The sequence below is a fragment of the Camelina sativa genome, chromosome 1 (genome assembly GCF_000633955.1).
Source record: "Camelina sativa cultivar DH55 chromosome 1, Cs, whole genome shotgun sequence".
Lineage (NCBI taxonomy): Eukaryota > Viridiplantae > Streptophyta > Magnoliopsida > Brassicales > Brassicaceae > Camelina > Camelina sativa.
In genome coordinates this window covers 419,805-435,504 of record NC_025685.1, presented here as the reverse complement: position 1 = coordinate 435,504, position 15,700 = coordinate 419,805, and the positions used below count along the sequence as shown (strand labels likewise).

At 41.7% G+C, this 15,700-nt stretch overlaps 3 protein-coding genes, 1 long non-coding RNA gene and 1 pseudogene across 20 annotated transcripts in view; 1 reads left to right on the top strand and 4 right to left on the bottom strand.

The window, feature by feature from the left end:
* LOC104703018 lies at window positions 198-699 on the bottom strand (annotated as a pseudogene).
* LOC104758396 (zinc finger protein CONSTANS-LIKE 2-like) lies at window positions 789-2,152 on the top strand. The gene is made up of 2 exons (XM_010481599.2): window positions 789-1,509; window positions 1,646-2,152. The coding sequence occupies exons 1-2, from the start codon at window positions 829-831 to the stop codon at window positions 2,003-2,005; spliced, it is 1,041 nt and encodes a 346-aa protein (XP_010479901.1). The 5' UTR covers window positions 789-828; the 3' UTR covers window positions 2,006-2,152.
* On the bottom strand, window positions 1,286-7,562 carry LOC104759325. Of its 17 annotated transcripts, none has more exons than XR_002037542.1 (25): window positions 7,373-7,562; window positions 7,179-7,254; window positions 6,939-7,031; window positions 6,746-6,843; window positions 6,597-6,653; window positions 6,358-6,496; window positions 6,181-6,272; window positions 6,016-6,074; window positions 5,817-5,896; window positions 5,639-5,733; window positions 5,459-5,531; window positions 5,294-5,381; window positions 5,105-5,210; window positions 4,927-5,030; window positions 4,805-4,836; window positions 4,610-4,676; window positions 4,407-4,493; window positions 4,148-4,249; window positions 3,818-3,925; window positions 3,694-3,735; window positions 3,535-3,613; window positions 3,222-3,357; window positions 3,056-3,130; window positions 2,362-2,748; window positions 1,720-1,807 (listed from the first exon to the last, which is right to left on the bottom strand). It is a non-coding gene; the product is annotated as an uncharacterized LOC104759325 (long non-coding RNA). The 17 variants fall into 17 exon arrangements; XR_002037546.1 differs by having other exon boundaries at window positions 4,805-4,833; XR_002037548.1 differs by lacking the exon at window positions 4,610-4,676 and having other exon boundaries at window positions 6,358-6,372; window positions 6,457-6,496.
* The window catches only part of LOC104756927 (6-phosphogluconate dehydrogenase, decarboxylating 3), a 6,563-nt gene continuing 4,106 nt past the window's right edge, over window positions 13,244-15,700 (bottom strand). The window contains exon 3 of the mRNA XM_010480612.2: window positions 13,244-13,554. Coding sequence (XP_010478914.1) covers window positions 13,472-13,554 — 83 coding nt within the window. The 3' untranslated portion in view covers window positions 13,244-13,471. The remainder of the gene's footprint in view (window positions 13,555-15,700) is intronic.
* On the bottom strand, window positions 14,123-15,700 carry LOC104756002 (6-phosphogluconate dehydrogenase, decarboxylating 3; the record flags this gene model as incomplete). Its single annotated transcript, XM_010478870.2, is given in 1 exon segment — window positions 14,123-15,700. A coding segment is annotated over 1 exon segment (1,350 nt), but the record flags the coding sequence as incomplete, so codon positions are not given.

Here is a 15,700-nt window from a genome sequence, read left to right as displayed (position 1 = left end):
TTTTTTTTTTTTTTTTCTGTAGAACATTTTTATTATATTATACATGATGAAATACAGGGTTGGAATGCGTTTTTAAAATCCTATAGCCGACAGAAAACATAGATATCCCCGAAAATTTAAGCAATGATTAAGAGATACATATATATCATTATTATGTCAATATAGTTGATGTCAAGACAACAAAACAAAACAAAAAAGGCAGTGACGAGGCTTTCATAACATGTGGCTCATGAGCATCCTAATCTCTTCACTAAAGGCTTACTTGTCATATTCTCATTGGTCACAACAGATTCACCACTGTCAGCTTTTTCTCATCTCTTTACTTTTCATGCCTCTGAAAGTTTTTGGTCTAATATATTTTTGATCGACGCCTCATTTACCTAGTATATATGATAAATACATGTTTCAAATTTGATTCGAAAAGTTTACATCTTTGCTCAAAAAGAAAAAACAGTAAAAGTTACGAGATTGGGAATCTTATCCATGTCAGCTCTCACGGGTCCTACTACAGAGAAAGCTACAATAGGAAGAGATTGTTTACACACTTGCATAGGAGACACTTGGTGTAGATTTGTTTTCCTTTGCAAAGGACGTAAGAAGACTTTTCGATGATTAAATGAAACCTTTCTTCAAAACTCAGACAGCCACAAGATGATCCAACCACTTTTTACAACCACTAACTCTGCGCCACGTGTCCATCTCCAAAGATTCTATCTCTTTACCCCTCTTCTCACCACCACCAGATATAGTAGTAGCCTTCCCTCTTTTCTAAATTACAAACAATCTCTCCTTTTGCCACTAATCTTAAAAACTTTATAACTTACTATAATGTTGAAAGAAGAGAATAACGAGAGTGGTAACTGGGCACGAGCATGTGACACATGTCGTTCAGCCGCCTGCACTGTCTACTGTGAAGCTGACTCTGCCTACTTGTGCAATACCTGTGATGCTCGAGTTCATGCAGCCAATCGTGTTGCTTCCCGCCATGAACGTGTTCGTGTCTGCGAGTCATGCGAGTCTGCTCCGGCTGCGTTCTTGTGCAAAGCTGACGCTGCGTCTCTCTGCACAGCCTGTGATGCTGAGATTCATTCCGCAAACCCACTAGCTAGACGTCATCAACGTGTTCCCATTCTCCCATTGTCTGCAAACTCTTGCAGCTCCATGGCCCCGAGCGAGACTGATTCAGATAACGATGAGGATGATATCGAGGTGGCGTCCTGGTTACTGCCTAATCCAGGCAAAAACAGCGGTACTCAGAACAATGGGTTCTTGTTTGGTGTTGAGTATCTTGATCTTGTGGATTACAGCTCCAGCATGGACAACCAATTCGATGATCATCAGTACAGTCAATACCAGAGGAGCTTTGGTGGAGATGGAGTTGTGCCACTTCAAGTTGAAGAATCAACAAGCCACCTGCAACAAAGCCAACACAACTTTCACTTGGGTATCAACTATGGCTGCTCCTCAGGAGCTCACTACAACAACTCCTTAAAGGACTTAAACTATAGCGTAAGATTTTTTATATCCATGCCAGCTCTTTAGTTCACAATAATCAGTTGTTTCATCACAAGTATGCTTCCCTATACAACGATTCTTTACTCCCATTATCTCAGAGGATTGAAATTGTCTTTGTTTCTGTCATTAGGCATCCGTTTCATCAATGGACATCAGTGTTGTGCCAGAGTCAACAGCAAGTGACATAACAGTCCAACACCCAAGAACAACTAAAGAGACGATAGACCAACTATCTGGTCCTCCTACTCAGATGGTGCAGCAGCTTACTCCAATGGAAAGGGAGGCTAGGGTCCTGAGATACAGAGAGAAGAAGAAGACGAGGAAGTTTGACAAAACAATAAGGTATGCTTCAAGAAAGGCATATGCAGAGATAAGGCCACGAATCAAGGGCAGATTCGCAAAGAGGATAGAAATTGAAGCTGATGCTGAAGAAATCTTCTCAACATCGCTAATGTCTGAGACTGGATATGGAATTGTTCCTTCCTTTTGAACTACTATGGAGAAGATGGACTAGATTGCATGCTGTAAAATACTTCTAGTTTGGATTTCTACAAGTTATTACCACAGTTACGCATATGAATCCTTAGTTTTATCACTTTTGTCCAACTAGTACGAGTTAATTAGATATGTTCCTATAGCTGCAGTGTTTAAACAACATCTCTCTACATAGCTGAAATGGTGAAATCTTATCTTCTGGAACAGTGCCTCTCACTCTAATTGAATTGGTGCCACATGAAAGAGATATGCATCACTATGAGTAGCTGTGAGTAGAAAACTAAAAGCAGATTTTACACGTTGTCACTTGACATGAAAGACGACACACCTAGGTAGGTTCAAAGTAAATACCTTTTGATTATTTTCTGGCAGTAGAATCTTCTGTTTCTTGACACGTTCCAGATCCCTTGTACACGTAAGTTGTAGGACAGTTCCACTTACGCCAACTCATGATTTGTTGATTAAACGGATAACATAGACCAACTTTGTCCACAGAAATTTAAGAAACTCCAAAAACCAACATGCAAATCAACATCAATTGGTCAATTTCGACTAATGAGAATACGTTAACGTATTCAGCCAAGTGGGAGTAAGATAGTGAAGAAACTGAGAAACCTGAGTGGAGAAAGGTTTTGTGAATGGATTGATTACATCCGATCATATTATTTCTCTTGATTAGCACTTGGGTCCTTGGCCAGCACCGAATATACACCAGCTACAAGCATAAGATGTTGATGCCTATGCCAAAGACAAGTAAACAAAGATAACTCACTTTTTAAACCTTTTAGAATAAAGGACTATACTTTCTCACTTTTTAATGGTAAGTGCTGAAAATAAAGGATGATCCCCATAGGGCAACGAATAAAAACACCACATTTTAACCAAGCCTGTGTTCACATCTAGAAATGTTCAAAGAGATCATAAAATGTGGGATCTTCCTAGGATCGTATGTGTTTGTAAATGAAAACATTATGTATGCAAAACAGAAATAGCGGGATATACGATAACATTTAAAATTACTAAAGCACAATATAAATCTACGTACCTGCAGAATTCACTTAGTTGTGAAGTCGAATGCAGCAGAAATCTGTCCTGTGGCATCTACGCTGTCTATGACTATCTGGAAGAAAACACAGTGTTAGAAGTTCATAACTATACAGGAAAAATTTAGACTAAAAATCGTTTGTTTCTCTAAAAGTGCCAAAAGCTACCCATTCAAATGGAAGAGAAGGCTAGTTTCATGAAAGAAAGAACCTTGACCAACCACAGTAAGGGATCAACTTAGCGTTTCCGCTGTCCTTTCTTTGGCCTATCTAGTGGCAGTCCAAGAGCCCGGTCCCATATCAACTGAAACAAAAGAAAAGAAAACAGCATTATTTATTAAACGAGACCGGTCAATAGCGCGAATGTATGTCTATAAAACATGATCAAAACATAATCAATAAGCTTAATATCACTCTATTATAACCAAGATTCAGTAAAACCAGGTCCAAGGTTAGTCACACTTAACGATGCAGTTCGTACCTTGCTTAGGTTAGACCATAATTAATAGTTTCAGCAGCACTCTACTATGAGCATCAACGTTATGCCACCGGTTCTTGACCTGTAACAGCGATTTTAAGATTCATAAAACCAAAGTAAATCAGGAATCTGGTAGCACATGAATGATAATGTAAATAGTACCTTTCCCAGCTTAGTTAGAATAGGAGGCACCACTTCATAAAGCTTTGAAACATATCGAGTTGATTAATCTATGAGCCAGTAGAAATTTAAAAGCATGACCAAATATTAAGGGGAAAAACGTTACCAGCTGAAAAAGAGGATCATCCGGTGGATGCTTCAAGGCAAACTCTCTTTGGCACACGTATCTTGGATCCGTTTTAGGCAAGACACCATGACCATATCCTGTAACAATCTGCAAGACAAATGTTAATTTAAAGTTTCTGGCAACATTCACAGGCAAAGCCAAAAATTAAAACATAATCCCAAGCTTTTATCCATTAATTGGACAATGATTCAAGTTATGGTCTGTCGTGATTAGCATGCAATATAAATCACAAACGGTCTATTTCTCTCAGCTTTCATTTCAGAGCATGTAAGCTTTTACAAAGGCTAAGTAGAGCAGAATTTTGTTTACCTTGCCACTGTTCAACGTTTTCTAGACATTAGCTTTTGGTTGTTCCTCTGATATGTTTTCTCCACATTCCTCGACAACTGATTTAATCCACAGCAAAACTTCCTACAACAAGACCATGCAAAAAAAAAAAAACTGACTAAGATTTCAAAATTCTAAGTTGAACATCATAAGTTTAGCAGTTTAAGAGTCATTCTTGGAACTCTCACTTGTACTTTCGACCAATTAGAAGAGTCACTCAGGAGATAAATAAGAGGGGTACCTGATTAGCCAAACCATGGAGTGGCCCAGCTAAACCAATTAATGCAGCTGGAGATGAAAAATATGGATCCGAAAGTGCACTCCCAACCTTAATGAAGAAACATCATAAGCCAAAAACAGAACCATCAGATATGTCTATTAAAACATTTGGAGTACAAAGTGGAACACTATCATGTATCAAGACCAAAAAAACAAGAAATTCACTTGATGGCAAGAACACTATCATGTATCAAGACCAGCGTGAGCACTAATATTTCCACCTTCATGATCACTAAAACAATAACAGTAGAAAAAGACCCTTGATCATGCTATAAAAAGAGATGGTAAAGGAAAAGAAAAATCATAATACACATTAAAAAATTTTAAGCTTATTGATTATGTTTTGATCATGTTTTATACCTGCTCAGACGTCCGCATCCCGGAGATTACTGCTGCATGAAAAATAATAAGAAAAAAGAATTAGAATGGCCTCTCAGATCTCACTTAACAACAATACAATCTCACAAAGAATGATATAGAACCTGGCCTTGTTTTTGACATGTGCTTGCTTTGGTAGGAGTAAAATGTTATGTCCTGAGGCTTGCTTTGTGTGTTGTAGCTACTGGTTCTAACACGGCTCTCTATCCTGCAATAACATAGAAGAATGGTTAAAAAAAGTAGTTGACCTTAACCAATGGTGATGGATGATTGAAACAAAACCTGGAGTGGTTCTTCTTCTTATTCTTCGTTTTCTTGGACGTTGCTCATGGTCTTGTTCATGGATTGGTAGAGCTAGCGAGCAGCTATGTTTGTGACACTCGTTTCCCTGCAATTAGTGAGACAATCAATCAAAAGCCATCTAGAATCAGTCAAATTAGTAATAAGATGAGAGTAGTTAAAGAGACATACGCCATGGAAACAACAAGGTCCCCCCATCCACACATGCATCATATCCGAATTCATCAAGAAGAAAAAATATAGAATTCAGTTGCATACCCTGAATTAAGCTCAGTCGAATGTCAAATTCACAAGAGATAACTTGAAAAAAAAACCATTAAAAAGCAAGAAGAAAACCTGTGATCCCCATGCTTTGGACGAGAAGTTGCCAAAGATGCCGTAAAACCCCACACACCAAGAACCGGTTATCCTGAAACGTAAGATAAAAAAGGAAGTTAGACCAATCCAACAAGCAACAACGATGGTGGTGAACTGAGGAATGAGACCAAATTATATGCGAAGATGTAAAAATCAAACCTCTGGTTTAGAGAGCTTAAGAGCCCGATTGAAGGCTAATGAGGCCATCTCTCTTGGCCGTTACTTGGCTGCAGTGTTGATACTTGACTCGGAACCTGAAAGAGAGAGAGAGAAAGTCAACAAAATCATCAAGTGATAGTCAATGGAGAAGAGAACAAACCCTGACGAGTAACTGGACCATAGATAGATACTCTGGATTGGATATATCAGGAACCGTGGCTTTGAGTTCGAAGCTCCAGGAACCCTAATTCCCCATACCTACAGAAACATTTTAAACCAAAACTCTCAGTCTCCATCTAAATTGGAAGCAAAAGAAAAGAAAAAAAGCGAGTAAAGTAAACTTACACAAAGAAGTACAAGAGAACAAACAAACCAACCTTGGATCGTGGCAGAAATCTCCTTCAAGATAGGGGCCATTGCTTGGCTGGCTCGGAACCTGAGAGAGAGAGAGAGCAAACAAAATCATCAGGTGATAGTCAATGGAGAAGAGAAGAGGATTTGCCAATAAAAATAGAGGTCTATCTGGAATAAGGAACCCTGACCGAGTAATATTGGACCATAGATAGATACTCTATCTGGAATAACGAACCCATGACTTTGAGTTCCAAGCTCCAGGGACCCTAATTCTCCATACCTACAGAAACATATTAAACCCAAAATCTCAGTCTCGATCAAAAATAAAGAAACAACAACAAATTTAGAAAGCCAATTCGACTCACAATTAATGGATCAATCTGTTGAGTAGTAGATTCGAACCATCATCATGAGCTAGAACTCGCAAGGACAATGTTTTTCAAGAGCTGGGACAGACGACACACCTTGAGGGATGTAGACATCACAATAGTCTTCAAAGGCCTCCTGTGTAATATGAAACAAATGAATCGTGAGAAGCCATGCACAGTCAGCAATATAAAATGGTAAAACAAATCATGAAACTTCATGTAAAATCCTACGGAACCTCAACTCCATCGAAGATGTTTCCCAAAACTCCTGGTCCAAGCTCCAGAGAAAGTGGCTGTAATAACAGGGACAAATTATATGTTAGCTACAGATGAATAACCCTAGGAAAGAGAAAAAAAAAAAGCAAAGATAAAGAGGGGAACTCACCAACATTGTGTGAACAGGATCATCAACTGTGAATCCAGCTGCTTCCTAGTAAACCAATAAACTTACAAGTCACCAACAGTTACTGTGTCTCCCTCTGACTGCACAAAAAAAGTTGAACTTAGTTAAGCATCAAGACTAAGACCATATGAACACTTCAATAGAGAGACATATGCAGTCAAACAAAACACATTACCAAAATTGATTGGGCTGGGAGGGACAGAAACACCCCCGAGGGATGTACACATCACCAGACCGGATACTCTGGCAATAGTTCTTCAAATAGCTCCTGTGAGATATGAAACAAAAAGATCGTGAGAAGCCACAGTATGCCATTAACCCTATAAGCACAAAGCAATCACATATAGATATCTAAACCCTAAAAATTGTAATTGTAACCAAAACAAACAAAAAAAAGAGACAAAAGTTGCATAACCTGTGATCCCGTAAAACCAACACCAAGAACCGGTTATCATAAATTGCTTGGCTGCTAGTGTTGGCTTGCTCGGAACCTGAGAGAGAGAGAGCGAGAAGGAACAAAATCATCAGGTGATATGTTAGTCAATGGAGAAGAGAAGATTTGCGAATAATAATCAAATAGAGAGAGGTCCGAGAACAACAAACCCTTACCCGAGAAATTGGACCCATAGATAAGTAGATAAGGAGGAACCCATGGGGCTTTGAGTTCGAAGCTCCAGAATGATAGGCTAAGAGTGCCAATAGCTTTTGTGAAGAGGAAGCTAAGAACTAAAGGAAGAAGAGCAAGGCAGTTGGGAAAGACCAAAAGTGGCTAAGAGTTCTAAACTGTGGAATCCAGTAGAAGGTTAGAGAATTGAATAAAAGAAGCATTGTGTGTATGTACCAATGCGTGGTCGTTTCATAAAAGAACCCTAATAAGGGAAGTTGTATTTAAAGAACAAGCCTATGGTTTTGTAGAGATAACATTAATAATCATAAACTTCTATCCTCTTCTTACCTTACTCTCCGCCGACAGGCGCATTATCTCTGTCTCCCTCTTATTTCTTCTTTTCAAAATCAAGTTGAGGGTTCGACCTTAACAAGTGGTGCTTTCATTGAGAGATTCTGATAGCTCCTCAACAGTCGGCTGTCGGAAAAAATATCCAAACCGAAACGAGTGAGCTCGAGTTGTCCTCCCAGACGGCTCCGACATCGCCTTCGTTGGAACAGCGAATCGATCGACATGATTCTGACCTCTCGTTCATCAAGGAAATGCTCCAAAAGATCCTTCGCAACCAAACCCTTGGCGTTGCTCCCAACTCCGATTCCGTTCCTACCTGGTTTAACAGCCCAATCTCAGGAACTCCACCACTCCAACAGACGACGACCCCATAGGTGGGTTCTACCAGTCAACCTACAGCGGGGATTCTTCCAAACCCAGAACAGGGATCTCACCTGAGACCGGCGACTTTGCAGTTTTCGGCTCCTCTACCAGAGCAGCAGACTGCGTCGCAGGATTACATACCGGAATACCCTAACCGTCAGATGGAGTTACCCTTGTTCGAAGGTAAGAGTCCTGAAGACTGGCTTTTTCGATTAGAAAAATGTTTTGCGAATAGGGGAACACCGGAATATGCTAAGATAGATTTAGCGATATCTTGTCTTACCGGCTCCTCCGTGACTTGGTGGAGAATGGCTTATGGGAGACAACGAATCGGTAGTTGGAAGGATTTCAAGGATAAGTTCAAGGTGAGGTTCAAGCCGAGTAGAGGGTTGTCGGCGTTAGACCAGCTCATGAGTATTCACCAGAAGGGTAGCGTGGAAGAATACCGAGAACAATTTGAGGAGATAGCAGTGGAGCTTCCTCATGTCTCTGATGATGTACTGGAGTCAGCTTTCCTCAGGGGTTTGCGCAAGAATATCAGAGACCAAGTGGTGCGTTGCAGGCCTTTCGATCTGGCAGAAATAGTGGACACTGCAAGGATGATAGAGCATCAAGAAAGTGAGAATACGAGCCTGCAACCGAGGACAATGGTCAGGTCTTTTTATTCTCCTACACACGGCCAAGGAGCAAACTCTTCACGACCAGTGGACCATGCCCAAGGGAAACGGTCCATGGAGAACAACAAGGATCTCAAGAGGACCACTGGGGGTACCGAGTCTCGCAACACCAATCCCTGTAGACACTGTGGTGACCGGTGGTTTCCTGGCCACCGCTGCAAGCCTCAGCAGAAACTGAAATGTCTGGAGGTAGCCGAGGATGAAGAACAGTATTGTGATGCAGTCGAAGAACATCACACTCAGGAGGTGTTGGAAGCTGATGTGGAAGAGATCCAAGAGTATGAAGTTCTCTCTATGAGTTCAATGTCCGGACTAACAGATGAGAAATCCATGCGCATGATGGGAAAACTAGGGGACAAAGATGTCGTGGTGTTGGTGGACTCTGGGGCCACTAGAAGTTTTGTTGATTATGGGTTGGTGAAGGAACTAGGACTTACCATTTCTACCACACGAGCTTTTGGAGTACGAGTGGGAGGTGGTAGAATACTTAGGGGAAAAGGGAGAGTATCGGGTACATTGCTAGGGATACAGGGAGTAGAAATCATGGAGGAATTGTTGGTGATTGAGCTTGGTAGCACAGACGTGGTGTTGGGGTATTCCTGGTTAGCTACCTTGGGAGACACCAGGATAAACTGGCTGAAAAGAACTTTGAGCTGGAAGATTGGTGCGCGTTGGGTGACCATTGTAGGCGATCGCTCCTTAAGCAAGGAACCAATATCCCTTAGGTCCATGGAAAGAGTTATACAGCACAAAGGGGAAACCTATCTGCTGGAATTAACGACTCTGTTTGAGGGAAACGTACCACAAGACAAGAAAATTCCGGAGGTTGCAGAAATTCAGGAGTTGGTGAACGAATTCAAATCAGTTTTTGCGATGCCTCAATGTCTTCCTCCTCAACGTAACAGAGAGCACGCCATTAACCTCCAACCTGGTACCGCTCCCATCAACTTACGCCCTTACAGGTACTCATTTATCCAGAAGAATGAAATTGAGAAACTGGTGCAAGAAATGTTGGATGCTCAGGTTATCAGACCTAGTGTCAGTCCTTACTCCAGCCCCGTTTTGTTAGTAAAGAAGAAGGATGGTGGTTGGCGTTTCTGCGTAGATTACAGAGCCCTGAACAAGGCTACCATCCCGGATAGATATCCAATCCCTGTCATTGAGGAGCTGTTGGATGAGCTGCAAGGTGCAACCGTCTTTTCCAAGCTGGATTTGAAGTCGGGATACCACCAAATTCGAATGAAGAGCAGCGACGTGGAGAAAACGGCTTTCAAAACGCACCAAGGTCATTACGAGTTCCTGGTCATGCCTTTTGGTTTGACAAATGCCCCATCAACATTCCAGAGCATCATGAACGACCTTTTCAGACCATACCTGAGGCGTTTTGTATTGGTGTTCTTTGATGACATTCTGGTGTATAGTCCAACCCTGCAAGAGCACTTGAAGCATCTGAAAGTGATACTTGGGTTGATGCAGCGAAATCAGTTTTATGCCAATGCTAAGAAGTGTTCATTCGGTAACTCTGAAGTTTCCTACTTAGGCCATCGAATCTCAGCATCAGGAGTTGCTGCGGATCCTGACAAGGTCGAAGCAATGCTTCAATGGCCCACACCAAAGAATATAACAGAGCTGAGAGGATTCCTGGGTTTAACAGGCTACTACCGTCGCTTCGTCAAAAACTATGGTCTAATGGCGAGGCCATTAACTGAATTACTCAAGAAAGGGCAGTTTGAGTGGACACCAGATGCTACCACTGTTTTCCACCTGCTGAAGAAGACAGTAACAAGCTTGCCGGTTTTGGCTCTGCCGGATTTCAATCAAGAATTCACCATTGAAACAGATGCATCAGGCAGTGGCATTGGAGCGGTGTTGTCTCAGAACAAGAGGCCTATATCATTTCTCAGTCAGGCTTTTTCCTCCAAGGGCAGGGTGAAATCAGTATACGAACGAGAGCTACTGGCGATAGTGATGGCCGTGAGTAAGTGGAAACATTACTTGACTGGACCAGAGTTCGTAATTAAAATAGATCAAAGAAGTCTTAGGCACTTGCTGGAACAGAAATCAGTTTCTTCAGTTCAACAACGGTGGGCAGCAAAGTTGATCGGACTCAATTATCGCATCGAGTATAAGCCAGGCGTAGAGAACAAAGTGGCAGATGCGTTATCAAGGAAACCAATGGTTGCAGAATTGAATCACATCACTCTAACGGCTCCCCTGAACCTGGATAAGGAAGAACTGTTAAAGGAGGTGAGGTCTGATACAGAGTTGGGAAAAATACTGGTCGCATTGGAAAAGAAGTCGGGTGATTACCCAGATTACAGTCTAGAGAAAGGATTGCTGTACAAGAATGGTTGCTTAGCCCTACCAGCAGGATCTCCCTTCATTCCAAAGCTTCTGGAGCAGTTTCATGCTAGTGCAGTAGGAGGACACGAAGGAGCTTTAAAAACATTCAAGCGGTTGACTGCTGAGGTAACTTGGAGAGGAATGAGAAGGGACGTGGTGGAATTCATTCGAAAATGTCAAGTATGCCAGGAGAACAAGTATTCTACCTTGTCACCAGCAGGGTTGCTCTCACCTCTACCCATTCCTACACAGGTTTGGACTGACGTGAGTTTAGACTTTGTAGAAGGATTACCTAAGTCAAAAGGATTCAACTCAATACTGGTGGTGGTGGACAGATTGAGCAAGTATGCCTATTTCATTGCCCTTAAACATCCTTTCACAGCAAAAATAGTCGCCGAGGCATTTATTCGAGAGGTGGTCAAGCTCCATGGGTTCCCTGAACGGTTGGTCTCGGACAGAGATCGAATCTTTCTCAGTAATTTCTGGACAGAACTGTTCAAACTACAGGGAGCAACTCTGAACCGCAATACTGCTTATCACCCTCAATCAGATGGCCAAACAGAAGTGGTAAACAGATGCTTAGAGACCTATCTTCGCTGTTTCACAAGTAGAAGACCGACTGGTTGGGCGCAATGGTTACCATGGGCAGAGTTCTAGTACAACACGTCGTTCCACTCCGCAATACAGAACACTCCCTTCTATGCCGTTTATGGTCGTGATCCTCCAAAACTGTTGCGTTATGGTGACACTCCTACACTGAATGCAATGGTCGAAGAGTTATTGACAGATCGGGATAGCCTTTTGGTGGAATTGCGGGAAAATATGGAACTGGCTCAATATCGAATGCAGAAGGAGGCCAATAAGCATCGGAGGCAGTTAGAGCTGGCAGTGGGTGACTGGGTTTATCTCAAGCTGAGACCGTACAGGCAAAGCTCGGTGGCGCAGAGGAAGAATGAGAAATTGGCCCAGAGATTTTTCGGACCTTATCAGATTCTGCAGAAGATTGGTCGAGTAGCGTACAAACTCGAGCTTCCGGCTCATAGCAATATCCATCCGGTTTTTCACGTGTCCCAGCTCAAGTCAGCAGTACCGACTCCGTATCAAGCTCAGGCATTACCTCCGATACTCACCCCGGACCTCGAATGGGCTACAGAACCGGAGACTCTGCTTGACATCCGCAGGTCAGTTCAGGGAACAGCAACGGAGGTGTTAGTGCAGTGGAAAGGATTGCCCTCTACGGAATCGACTTGGGAATCACTCACAAGTTTGATGGAGCAGTTTCCACACTTTGATCTTGAGGACAAGATCAGTCTTCTGCGGGGGAGTATTGATAGGCTAAGAGTGCCAATAGCTTTTGTGAAGAGGAAGCTAAGAACTAAAGGAAGAAGAGCAAGGCAGTTGGGAAAGACCAAAAGTGGCTAAGAGTTCTAAACCGTGGAATCCAGTAGAAGGTTAGAGAATTGAATAAAAGAAGCATTGTGTGTATGTACCAATGCGTGGTCGTTTCATAAAAGAACCCTAATAAGGGAAGTTGTATTTAAAGAACAAGCCTATGGTTTTGTAGAGATAACATTAATAATCATAAACTTCTATCCTCTTCTTACCTTACTCTCCGCCGACAGGCGCATTATCTCTGTCTCCCTCTTATTTCTTCTTTTCAAAATCAAGTTGAGGGTTCGACCTTAACACAGAAACCCTAATTCTCCATACCTACAAGAGAAACATCATACAACCAAAAATCTCAGTCGCAATTGATTCTCATCTAAATTGTAACAAAAACACCCGCGACAGTGTAACGAAACGCTCACCTGTTGAGACTGAAATATGTCTGCTCTCTCTTCGCTACCGCTCTCTCGTCGCCAACATTGAAACGCTCTCTTTTCTCTCTCTGAACTATTTTTTTGGGTGATGAAGAAGAGAAGAGTGAGTCTCTCTGATTTGATTTGTCAGGGGAAGGAGACGATGAGAGTATTTATAAACATTAAACACTAATAACAATCAGAAAAGGCAATTCCTATTTACTTTACTTTGCGTTGTTGTGAAATAGGAAAAACAAAAAAAGGAAATCATATTTGTATGTAATTAATTATATGGGCCGAAAATATAACTAGCTAAGCCCATCTAATAAACATTAAAAAGGAAAAATTATAACCAAATTAAGATCTCAGTTTATAATTTTATAAAGAAAATGGAAGAACACAGAAGATTAGAAAACTCAGTTCTACAATCATCATAAAAATAAGCCAACAGTATATATGTCACACATTGAGGGAAGGGAAGGAAACATCCTGTGTGAAAATTATTATTGAAGGAGATGAAGAAGAAGAAGAAGAAGAAGAATACAAGAGGAGAGAGAGAGAGAGATTCTCAGATCTTGGATTGTCTTGCAATCTTGAACCACTCGGTGTGGAAAGATCCTTCCACATCAGTCCTTTCATATGTATGAGCACCAAAGTAATCTCTCTGTGCTTGCACAAGATTTGCCGGCAATCTCTCTCTCCTGTAAGAATCAANGTCTCCCTCTTATTTCTTCTTTTCAAAATCAAGTTGAGGGTTCGACCTTAACACAGAAACCCTAATTCTCCATACCTACAAGAGAAACATCATACAACCAAAAATCTCAGTCGCAATTGATTCTCATCTAAATTGTAACAAAAACACCCGCGACAGTGTAACGAAACGCTCACCTGTTGAGACTGAAATATGTCTGCTCTCTCTTCGCTACCGCTCTCTCGTCGCCAACATTGAAACGCTCTCTTTTCTCTCTCTGAACTATTTTTTTGGGTGATGAAGAAGAGAAGAGTGAGTCTCTCTGATTTGATTTGTCAGGGGAAGGAGACGATGAGAGTATTTATAAACATTAAACACTAATAACAATCAGAAAAGGCAATTCCTATTTACTTTACTTTGCGTTGTTGTGAAATAGGAAAAACAAAAAAAGGAAATCATATTTGTATGTAATTAATTATATGGGCCGAAAATATAACTAGCTAAGCCCATCTAATAAACATTAAAAAGGAAAAATTATAACCAAATTAAGATCTCAGTTTATAATTTTATAAAGAAAATGGAAGAACACAGAAGATTAGAAAACTCAGTTCTACAATCATCATAAAAATAAGCCAACAGTATATATGTCACACATTGAGGGAAGGGAAGGAAACATCCTGTGTGAAAATTATTATTGAAGGAGATGAAGAAGAAGAAGAAGAAGAAGAATACAAGAGGAGAGAGAGAGAGAGATTCTCAGATCTTGGATTGTCTTGCAATCTTGAACCACTCGGTGTGGAAAGATCCTTCCACATCAGTCCTTTCATATGTATGAGCACCAAAGTAATCTCTCTGTGCTTGCACAAGATTTGCCGGCAATCTCTCTCTCCTGTAAGAATCAAAGTAGGCGAGACTCGCAGACATACCCGGCGTGCTGATACCTGAGTTGATTGCTAAGCATACGACTCTTCTCCAAGCGGACTGTCTCTCGATGATCTCTTTCGCAAATTCAGGATCAACCAATAGGTTAGCCAGCTCTGCGTTCCTGTCATAAGCTTGCTTGATCCTGTCTAAGAAGATTGCTCTAATGATGCAGCCTCCTTTCCAAATTCTAGCTAACTCACCTAGCTTCAATCCCCACCCCTTTTCCATGCTCTTGGCACGGATCAGGTTCATGCCTTGTGCGTAACTGCAGATTTTGGATGCGTAAAGAGCCTTCCTCACGTCATCGATTAGCTGTTTCTTGTCAACGGTTTGATCAGTCAAGATATCACCAAACCCACCTGCCTTGAAGACTTTAGCTGCTTGCACACGTTCATCCTTTAGCCCGCTGAGGAACCTCGCATCAAGAGAGGATTCAATGGTGGGAGCAGGGACAGATAGCTCAGCTGCTTGCTGCACAGTCCATTTTCCTGTACCTTTCATGCCGGTTTTGTCCAAAACCTTGTCAACCAAATGCCCATCTCCCTTATCGTCCTTGATCCCGAAAATGTCCGCTGTGATCTCTATCAAGAAACTCTCAAGCTCACCTTTGTTCCAGTCAGTGAAGACACTGTGAAGCTCCTCATTCGATAATTTACCAACAGACTTCAAGACGTCATAAGCTTCTGCGATCAGCTGCATATCACCGTACTCGATCCCATTGTGGACCATTTTGACAAAGTTTCCAGACCCGCCCTTACCGATGTAAGTCACACAGGGACCACTATCCCTAACCTGAGCAGCAACCTTGAGAACAATGTCTTCAATATTCTTGTAGGCTTCAAGAGAGCCTCCAGGCATCATAGATGGCCCATTACGAGCACCTTCTTCACCACCAGAAACTCCCATTCCAAGGTAGAGGAAACCGTTCTCAGCCACGGCTTTTTCTCTCCTCTCAGTGTTCTCATACCATTCATTACCACCATCCACAATGCAATCACCCTTTTCCAAATAAGCAGAGAGGGTCTTGATTGTCTGGTCAACAGGAGCACCAGCCTTAACAAGCATGATAATAACACGTGGCTTCTGAATCGATTTGACAAAAGACTCAGGGTCATGGAAGCCGTAAAGAGGAAGGTTGCCTTCCTTTTTGGCACGTTCGACGGTCTCATCAACTTTGGAAGT